General features: G+C 37.8%; 1 protein-coding gene across 1 annotated transcript; it reads right to left on the bottom strand.

The window, feature by feature from the left end:
- Positions 1 to 1284: 1284 nt before the first annotated feature.
- LOC135472980 (epoxide hydrolase 1-like) lies at positions 1285 to 8747 on the bottom strand. Its single transcript, XM_064752734.1, has 6 exons — positions 8441 to 8747; positions 6928 to 7052; positions 5967 to 6079; positions 4940 to 5108; positions 4237 to 4400; positions 1285 to 2891 (listed from the first exon to the last, which is right to left on the bottom strand). The coding sequence occupies exons 1-6, from the start codon at positions 8591 to 8593 to the stop codon at positions 2620 to 2622; spliced, it is 996 nt and encodes a 331-aa protein (XP_064608804.1). The 5' UTR covers positions 8594 to 8747; the 3' UTR covers positions 1285 to 2619.
- Positions 8748 to 10364: the final 1617 nt, after the last annotated feature.

Below are 10364 nucleotides of genomic sequence, written 5' to 3'. Positions count from 1 at the left end.
AGAAAGTAAAGCAGAACGTGTGCATGTACAACGTTGTCTTGCACGTATACACAACTCTTTCCTCGTTTACCACAATTCTTGAGCCTACATGTTCAAACATGTGTACGGCGTAAATACCAATCAAATAAATCAATAAATATGGACAAACTGACTTGTTCATATTCAAAATAAAACGGCCAACCAGCATTATGCGACTGGTACGCAAGGAACTTGTTTAAATGAAACCAGGCTCAAAGGATAAGTTCTTGACGTCCACTGACGTAAAATGCATGAGAGAGAAAACACCAGTCATCTACACTGAACTCATGCAACTAGAATCCGACACCCTTGAAGACCACCAAAGATATTTAAACGGTTACATGATGACAATTTGCCAACCGTCACACTGTCGTGGCCGATCTGGTTTAACTCGCTGCATGCAACAATCTGTAATATTCAAAGATATTTCGTCATTACATTGCGGTGATTATGAAATGGCTGTTACGATTTACGCATACATATCACAAAGCCTTGTTGTAGCGCATCGCGTATATATATATAAACTATAGGTGGAGTGCATTACGCCAACCTCATGTACATGTACTTGTATGTTTACGGCCCGGTCTAGAATACAGCACCTGGATCTCCACTTTGTCGTTCTTCAATCTATCTATACTGGATAACACGCATCTAGACAATGGCACAAGAGAAACATGGGGAATAAATGACCATTCAATCCATCACTCCACTTTGAACCGGTCAATATGAAATTCAGCTGCAACTTCTGTGCTGTATAAACAGGTGTAAGTATTCGACATGGCTACAATAATTTAACTGGCCAAGGCTGTCAACATCTTAAGGCCATAGTAAACAAGCCAAGTACTTCTAAAGGCAGATTTTCTGAGGGGGAAGGGGATCTGGAACGTCAACCAACCAACCAACCACTGACCATTTCAATAAACCACTAGATGCCTTAACCATTAATTCCATTATAAAAACGTATCAACTTTGGAGTGAAAACGTATCATCTGAAAGCAATAAGCAACAATGTAGATGTAAAATTGCCAGCCACAATACTGTCAAAAGAGCAAACTGTAAACAATTAAAAGCTGAATGCAAATGTTTTTCGTGGCCGAGGGTGTTAGCACGCCAGCGCTGCGCAATGACTCAGGAGCCTCTCACCAATGCGGTAGGCCTGCATGTGAGTTCAAGTCGAGCTCATGCTGGTTTCCTCTCCGCCCGTACGTGGGTAGGTCCGCATGCAACCTGCGGATGGTCGTGGGCTTCCCCCGGGCTCAGTCCGGTTTCCTCCCATCACAGTGCTGGTCGCCGTCGTATGTGAAATATTCCTGAGTACGGCATAAAACACAAATCAAATATATAAATAAATAAAACACAGGGACGTCCGTGCAATTCCACGACAAGCAACAGCAGAATTACCGTACGATAAAAGGGAGATAACTTTTGCAGTACAAATTGCGCCCACAATTCATATAGAATATTTAGCATAGGCCAGTGCCTGGTGTTATCCCCCCTGGATCAAGCCCAGGGGCCCTCTGTACAGACCCAATTTCAACTTCATTTTTGTATGAAGATTTTGAATTTGAAATGTGATATGACCTCTTATTTTTTAACCGCAGATGTCAGAATTTTGCCAGATTGTACGTTAAATCAGTAACAAAAACTGAGAGTTAAATATCTGACTAAATTATTGATACAATATATTTATTTAAAAATTTCACACAAATAAAATGTATTTTTCATGAAAATCTTTGTAAATCTTCATTAAGATCCTAAATTACGTTATTACATGAATAACTGTCATTTTTGGCAGTAATATATGACCCAAGGGGGAACTCCATCCATTGAGAAATTATAATATATTCGTAAAAATACAAAGTCATAAATGAAAATACTCTCACATACTTATTCCATTCACTTCATGCATAAAATCATGAATGTCCTTATAATATCACATAAAGTACATCAGGTACATATACATGAAATATATAAATATTACTTTATCAATCAACGTAATTTTTTAAATATTTATATCATAAATTCATAAATTATTATGCAAAGCCTTTATCATTATTGAGCCAGTCTGTTAACTGGAATCATAAGTTTTAAAAACTATATTATAGACATAATATTTAAGATTCCTCCAGTCCAAATCAATGCATATTTTGTCTTATTCTACAGAGCAGAATAAGACAAAGGGTGAAATATGTGAAAAAATAAGCAATTCAAATGCCTGGTTTATTTTAAAAAATCTAAGATACATGTACTTTATGAAAGGCATGTCTTGGATATGTGAATTGTTCCATCCTTAGATCACTGCCCATCGAATCATATGCTCACAAAATATTCTGCATTACTTCTATGACAGAATAACTGAAAGTCTGATTTCTATATGTATCTATGTAATTATTTTGCAGTATATTTACCCCTTGCCTATGAACAGTCAGGCTATACCAATAATGAAAAAAAAACAAAAAAAAAACAAAGAAAAAGAATGAGAACTAAAGTTCAAATACAATCAATCATCTACCATAAAAATAATTCAATGTATATTCATTAACACACACAGAAACAACGCTAACATGTACATACATTTACTACCATATATATGCCTTGCATCTACTCTTGCTTACTCCCCTTGAGGAACTCTCTAATGTGTTTGTTGACTACATCTGGTTGGTCCACCTGAACCCAATGGCTGGCATTTTCCACATGTTCCACTGTTAAGTTGGACACATATTTCTTGGGTACATGAGCCAACTGAGGGTCCAGGGCCACATCTTTGTCCCCCCAGATTACCAAGGTGGGTGTCTCTATCAGGCAGTAGGGGAGGGGATCCCTTGAGTCCCATAAGGCAGCACGATAATAGTTGATGGGACCATAAAACCCTCCTAATAAAATACAGAGGAGAAAACATACATCAGTAGTCGATGGGACCATAAAACCCTCCCAATAAAATACAGACGACAAAACATACATCAGTAGTTAATGGGACCATAAAACCCTCCTAATGAAATACAGAGGAGAAAACATACACCAATAGTTGATCTGTCCATAAAACCCTTCTAATAAAATACAGACGACAAAACATATATGTATGTATGTATGTATGTATATATGTATGTATGCTTGGGGTCATACTTAACAATCATGCTGTTAAGACACCAGACATGACGTCTCACTCAGTCACATTATACTGACACCTGGCCAACCACCCTCACAGACATGAGGTGTGCAGCTCAGTATGAGGTATAGATGAGGTGTATACACCACTCTTTTATCTATTGCCGCTTCACTGAGACGACTTACCGAAGGCAAGTAAGCCACACCGCCCAAGCCATTATACTGATACAGGTCAACCAGTAGTTGCACCATCCCCTTCATGCTAATCGCCAAGTGAGGAAGCTACAACTTCCTCTTTTAAAGTCTCAGGTATGACTTGACCCGGGATTGACCCTGGATCTACCGCTCCCCAAGCGCATACTACCAACTGTGCTACTGGGGCCAGTGGTACACCTCGGAGGTACCTCAAGTATACCTCTAGTATACCTTGTAAGGGCAGTTATGTTGCTTTGATCTAACCTCTCATTGTTGAGCGCCAAGAGAGGAAGCAGTAAGTACCATTTTTGAAGTCTTTGGTATGACCCGAAACAAGATCCCTGGGTCTCCCGGCTTCAAGAGAAAATATGCATGTTACATGTACATGTGTAACACACACACCAACTGTGACTTCTTCTTTACATCTACTGTTTCACTTCTCATATTCCTTACTTCTAAAACCAGATTAACCCATTCCATACAGAATTTAAACACACAGAACCACCAACATTCTCACTGTTCAAGGAAAAAACACTCAAATAGACTATCAGCAAATCTCAAAAAAAGAAAAGATATTTAGTCTTCACAAACACATTTGTGTTCTACATATTTACCTTGTGAATTTCACTCTGATTATTGGAGGCATTTCTCAAGTTCATGTGGGATCATACATACATGTATTTGTCTTGTATCATAGAAAAACAGCACATCTACTGATCCAAATTCTCAGCTCTACTCTAGAAAACGCAGAAAATCTTCAAATGCATACTGATGGTATATATCACACACATATAAATATAAATACACAAATTCCCAACATTAGCACACACTAGTAAGGACAGTGAAATGAAAGGCAAGTTCTTTTTGACAATCACATCACACCTTATAAAACAGACAGTACAGGACTAGGACTCTCACCTTTCCCAGAGAACGCATACTTGTACGCCTCTACATCTTCAGGTGACACTTTCCCATTACAAATTCCCATTTTCTTCCCGTTAAAGCACTCCTCAAGCATTTTGTAATCATTTATCCAGCCTGATATTTCAGGGATGAAGGGGATTTGGAAGAAACTGATGTACCTGTGGACAAAACAAGCGAATTATGAACATAACTCACTGCATAATGAACACTACATAAGCACAGATGTACTCATGAAGTGAATGTGTTCAAAACAGCTTTTCTACACAACATGAACATGAACAAATTTTTCAAAAAGAAAAACCTCTTCAACCACTAAACCACTTTTGTTTGTGTCATTAAAGGTGCAAGCTTCATAAAACTATACAAATTATTTTTTTACACCCAGTACTTCTCTCAGAATGTTCCAATACATTGGTTGCAGAGGCAACTGAAAAAGGATGAAGATGAAGGGTGCATGTATCACCACTTTGCCATACATTATGTTGAGGGGCTTCTGTGGCCGAGCGGGATTAGCTCGCCAGTGCGGCACAATGACCCAGGACCCTCTCACTAATGCGGTGACCGTGAGTTCAAGACCAGCTCATGCTGGCTTCCTTTCTTCCCACAATAATGCTGGCCGCAGTTGTATAAGTGTAACATTGTTGAGTGTAAAACACCAATCAAATAAATAAATAAACATACTACGTTGAAGACTTACCAGGACATTTTAAACTGCTTCCAGCTTGTCCTGATAAACTCTTCGAACATCCCAGGATGGGGCCCATTCAGCACGATGAGTCTGTCGACCAAATGTGGGTATTTCATGGCAAACATCCAGACTATAGCCCCACCCCAGTCATGGCCCACCAACACGCATTTGTCATAGCCTGGAGGGATAAAAACAGATGCTATAACCTAGACCCATGTCTTACGTGTGAGAACCATGCTGCCAAAACAAAACACCCATCATGATGTCAAAAATATAGAGATTGTCATGTCTTATTCATTACATGATTGGTGTTTAATGCCATACTCAACAACTTTTCATTCACATGGCTGTGGTTAGGTTTATTGGCGGACGAGTGCGCAGTGTACATCAACCACACCCACCAGTTGTATGACAAACGTCTCGACTTACAACCACAACCGAAGCAGCAAAAGCTGGATTCAAACATCTGACCTCACTGGTCAAGAGTCAAATGGTCAAGATCCAATGAGGCCCCTATTTTGGAACGGTCACCCAAGATGTCATATTTATTCATTTACTTCTCAAATAATATTTCAATTATACAGTACTGTAATTCTTCAACCTTTCCGCATGTTTGCAAGGTGTTTATTCAAGTATATTATGAAGATACCATTCTGTGTTCAGTGAAAAAATTATTCATTTTTTAACCAAAAAGTGTAATTTTGTCTCCAAAATCAAATTAAAAATGTGCATAAACTGCACTGAAACTTGCTCTTTCATATGCAAAAACGTTGAAGAATTAGGGTAACAGCTGAAACAGACAGTTATTTCAGTCATACTTCAATCAGGCTACAGATTGAAATATACATGAGAAAGTTCATGCGTTCATAGTGTCATACTATAAATCATACACGTATGACAGCAGAAATTGTGTGTTTTTTCTGACCACAATGTACAGATAAATGAATATACAGCCAGAATGTGTTGCTGCTTGCCTCCAGTATATCTTAATGGGAAATCAACCACAGTAACCTAATACATGCATTATCATACACACCAAGAGCAGGGATAAGCTGTTTCAGGTCTTTAATCAATTTGCGCACTGAGTAATTCATCATGCCATCAGGTGCTTCTGACTCGTTGTAACCACGCTGATCCACGGCAACAACCCTGAGGAATTCAGACATGCAGCACGTATGTAAACAGAGAAAACTTAAACATTATATCAGAATGCTACAGTAATTAAATTTCAGACAAAGAAAAATGAAGTAAATCCAAGAGACAAGAATCAATTACCATTCTATTAAACTGACATTTTTTTTTCCTTTTTGGTATGACCAAATCAAGTACATGACTTAAGTAGGACAAAGGCCTGTTTGCCCAGTGTGCCCAGCCATGCCCTAAGGCAGAATTTCATAAAATAAATTACAATGTTTACTTTTACAGTAGACAACATGTCATCACGAATTTGATTGAGATTCAACACATACAATATACTCAAGAAGTTTTCATTTATATGATAAAGCCAGTAAGGTTTACAGTTGGAACAAAACAGAGTGTATCCATGCAGAGTAAACTCCTGCTTTTCACCAGGTACCTGACCAGCCTCCAGATCTAAAAGAGGAAGCCGATGCTGCAAGAGCTGGGTTTGAACATGAAACATTGGCTGCAGGTTAGCCAGAAATATGAAAAAAGGCTGTCCAAACATCCCTTTTTAGGGACATTTTATTATAGCAGGGTGTCCGGATTTCATTTTCTCAGACATATCCCATGTTAAAAGTGCTGAAAACATGGTGTTCAAATAGCACCAGTTTTCTATTTCATGCGTCCAATCGGACGGGGGTGCAGGTAGCTGGTTAACCCCATGAACATGGGTGAAGCACCTGACAGTCACTGATGTTAATGCTGTAACCATCCCTGCAAGGTTGGCCACCATTGTTTATAATTATCACATTGTTTGCACCAATTATCACATTGTTTGCACCAGTCTGTATAGCACTGTGTACAAAACCATTTACCTGTAATCAGAAGAAAACTCCCTGATCTGGTGTCTCCAGGAATACCAAAACTCAGGAAAGCCATGAACGAACAGCATCAATGGTTTATCCTCTGGACCACTGACTACATAATGCAGCTTGACATCCTGAAGAATTCATAATACTTAAAGACTTATACACCACAAGATTTATAGCACATGTAAGTATATGTACACTGATAATCCATGCAGTGTACATTTAGTTGATTGGTGTTTAACGCTGAATTAGAAAATATTTCACTTATACAGCTAGTCATTAAGATGAGTGTTGTGCCCCAGCAGTAATAGGCTACTGGATATAAAATATGGCTTCATACACTCAGCAGAAAGTATAAACTAAGTGGTTAATGTTGCTTAAATGTACATTATATAGGTATTTCCTTCATATCTCAGTCCTCTATATTAGTTCATCTAGTTGAAAGTTGATGCTATATTTTTTTATATCTGAGAGGTGCATCAAATAGGAAATGTCAGAATCAAAACTAGGTAAGGAAGGAAGACATTTATCTTGCCAAAATTGAATAACCCCATGAACATAACATCTGCTTCTTTAGTCAAATTAAAAAACAGGGTCAATTGTTCAAACTTTTTGACATTTACAGAAATGACAGAAATTAATTGTTGAAATTATAGGCCTACATGCACCTCGCAGTTCAAATTCCTACCGATGATGATCAGGAGAACTGTAAGTGTTATACATTAAAATGAAACAAAGCTAAAATATGAAATAAGGTTCATCATATAGACAACTGAAAACTATGCATAAAAAAACCTTAATTTATTTTTTTTCACATTTTTTTCAGAGTGTTGAAAGCCATTTAAATATTTGAATACAATGGTGGATTTTATGAACCATATTGGCAGTATCTTGGAACTCCTGATGTTCACCAGAAGGAAGGAAGTTTTGGGAATATCATTTCAGTAATCTTTTTCTCATGAGTTAAAATGGTTATTCCAACATTCAGTGTCATGATTAGAGTTGAAAAAACTTCCTGTGATGTCAGAGTTCTCAAACTCTGATAGTATGGTCCGTAAAGCCCACCCTAGAATACAGCTTTAACTCTTTTCACAAAAATGTAAAAAAAAAAAAACACATGAAAGTATATTTATGCATAGTTTTAAGTGGTCTATTTATAGTGATGCCTACTTAGATATTTAAAGGTTTTTTCCTTTTAACAATTGAGGAAGTTCAAACTATAGATTATAAGTCAAATTCTTCACATTTCTATTTGGGTTTCATCAAATCTAGCCTAATATAAGTGATACCACTCAGTTTGCACTTGGGTTGGGGGTATAATACGTAAATCTATGTAGGCCAATATACCCAGCCGGTTACAAAAAGGCACTCTTAACACCTCCATGGCCTATCTTATGCTGACCGCAAAAAGATGTTACCTGGGGATTTAATTGAAGCTGTACTTAACTTTGCATTATCAATTTCTTATTGTGGTTCTAGGTCTTCTCTTGTCACTGATACAATCTCGACAGCACCTCACCTCTAGGTATATAATTTGTGGTTCCCCTAGACTCGGGTCTTCCAAACATGATGGTCGCTTGTCCCGTTTTTTGACCTGCAGAACTCCGCCTTTCGATTTGACCACAGCGATTAGCATACGCACAGCAGAAATTGCAGCGAACACCGATCCCATCAAAATTGAGATGGCGATCTGAAGATAAGCCACTAGGATGCAACCAGCGACATGTCAACTAATTATAAGTTGTCCCAGTCTCAAAAATGTTTGAATCGTGAAATGAAGCTTCCCCTGTCAGTTCTCCATCCTCGGCGTAAAGCTAGCTATCTTGAACAACGACCTGTCTCACTAGCGCCCACCAACGCTATCGACCACTAAGCGCGCCTCTACATAGACATACTAGAAAATAGCTCTCAACATAGAAACGAACGCGGACCTACCATACCCCCACCCAAACCCCTACACTCTCCAAGTTGATATTAAGAAATGAACGCCTATCTTAACCCAGTGTTCAATTTCTTTTCATCTGGCATTTTCTTACGATGATTTACATTATACGCATTCATGGAAGCGGGCCGTGGCCTAATGGTTAGCGTTTGCCTTTTAATCTTAACTGACGTGAGGGTTAAAACCCAGCTTTGGACAGGAAATTTCTAATAGTTTAACCTTAATATGTCGAAACATCCTGCCAGAGTTAGTCATACACCTTACTGATAAGCTTTAAGATAAATACTTTGTAGTTCTAAAATTGTTCTTCTCGGCGAACGATTTCTACCAAACCGTTTATACGACACATAAATGAAATATCATAAAGGAAGAAAGGACCCCTTGCAACTAGGTAGGAAATTTCCCCACTTCGGTGCATCGGTGAGGTGTAATATTTTTCATGCAGAAACACAAGTGAAACTTACTTGAAGATCAAGTACAATTATTGAAGAACATGCGTGTAAAAAATTGGAGTGATGCGATTTATACTTTTTGTTTTAACGAAAAGTAAAAGTAGGATCAAAATCAGATTTGGCTGTTTTAAGGCGTCTTCCTGAGGGAATTCCATTCATAATAAAAATATGATTATGTGAACCAAAATCATTTCCACATATTTGTTGTCTTGTTAGGGAGTAGTGAATTATAATGAAGTATCGCGTTGGTTCACGCAATCATAATTTTATAAACAGAAAAAATAGAAATAATCTGGAAGTTTAGGGGAATTCTTCATTCGTTATAATGTTTCACAGTTTTTAAAGCATTGTCCGCAATGGTCCAGTGGAAACATGCTTACCCTGAAACCGTTGTCTCGAATAGGATAACAAGTTCGATTGTGATGATTGCATACTTTTTTTTTTTTAGTGCAGCATATCCTACAATTACATTGTTTATCAGTTTAGCTTCGTAATAAATGTATGTTAAAGATGCTGTGATATATGCACGGTATAATTCGTAAGACAAAACTTGTTTCAAATACCAGAATTGGACTAAAAGGGCGTGCTGTAGGCCGATGGTCGATTGCCAGTATAGTTGCAAGGGGTCATTTTTGTGTAAGAGTATACAAAAGTATAGAGTTTGGAATGTATACATGTCTATGATGTATTTACGGTTTTACTGCTCAGACCTTACCAATGGTTTTATGTATTCTTAATTTATTTTTATATATATTTTTTTATTTCTTTACTTGCTGGTATGCTGGTAGACCTTCCCGCGTTCGGCTGGAGAGGAAGCAAGTGTGAACTAGACTTGTATTCACAATGATCGCTTGGTGAGAGAGGTCCTGCGTCATTGCGCTGCTCTGCCACGCTAACCACCTCAGCCTCCAACGACTTTACTCTAATAATGCCTAATAAATTGTATGACGTACTGAATGGGTCTTTTTATTTCACAAATAACAAAATACTTTCATATAAACCTCTGAATGATCATTTATAGGTTAAATTTAAATGTATGTCAGGCGTTA

Source organism: Liolophura sinensis, chromosome 8 (assembly GCF_032854445.1).
Source record: "Liolophura sinensis isolate JHLJ2023 chromosome 8, CUHK_Ljap_v2, whole genome shotgun sequence".
NCBI lineage: Eukaryota > Metazoa > Mollusca > Polyplacophora > Chitonida > Chitonidae > Liolophura > Liolophura sinensis.
Note: the sequence above shows the minus strand (reverse complement) of the source record. Positions and strands in the feature narration are given on the sequence as shown.

What these genes read in the sequence shown, in the direction of transcription:
- LOC135472980 (XM_064752734.1), bottom strand. Translation starts at nt 8,593, where the DNA reads ATGGGATCGGTGTTCGCTGCAATTTCTGCTGTGCGTATGCTAATCGCT. An exon ending in CACAAATTATATACCTAGAG is followed by an intron (nt 7,053 to 8,440) that starts GTGAGGTGCTGT and finishes TGAATTCTTCAG; the next exon opens with GATGTCAAGCTGCATTATGT. An exon ending in GTATGCGTTCTCTGGGAAAG is followed by an intron (nt 2,892 to 4,236) that starts GTGAGAGTCCTA and finishes GTATTTTATTAG; the next exon opens with GAGGGTTTTATGGTCCCATC.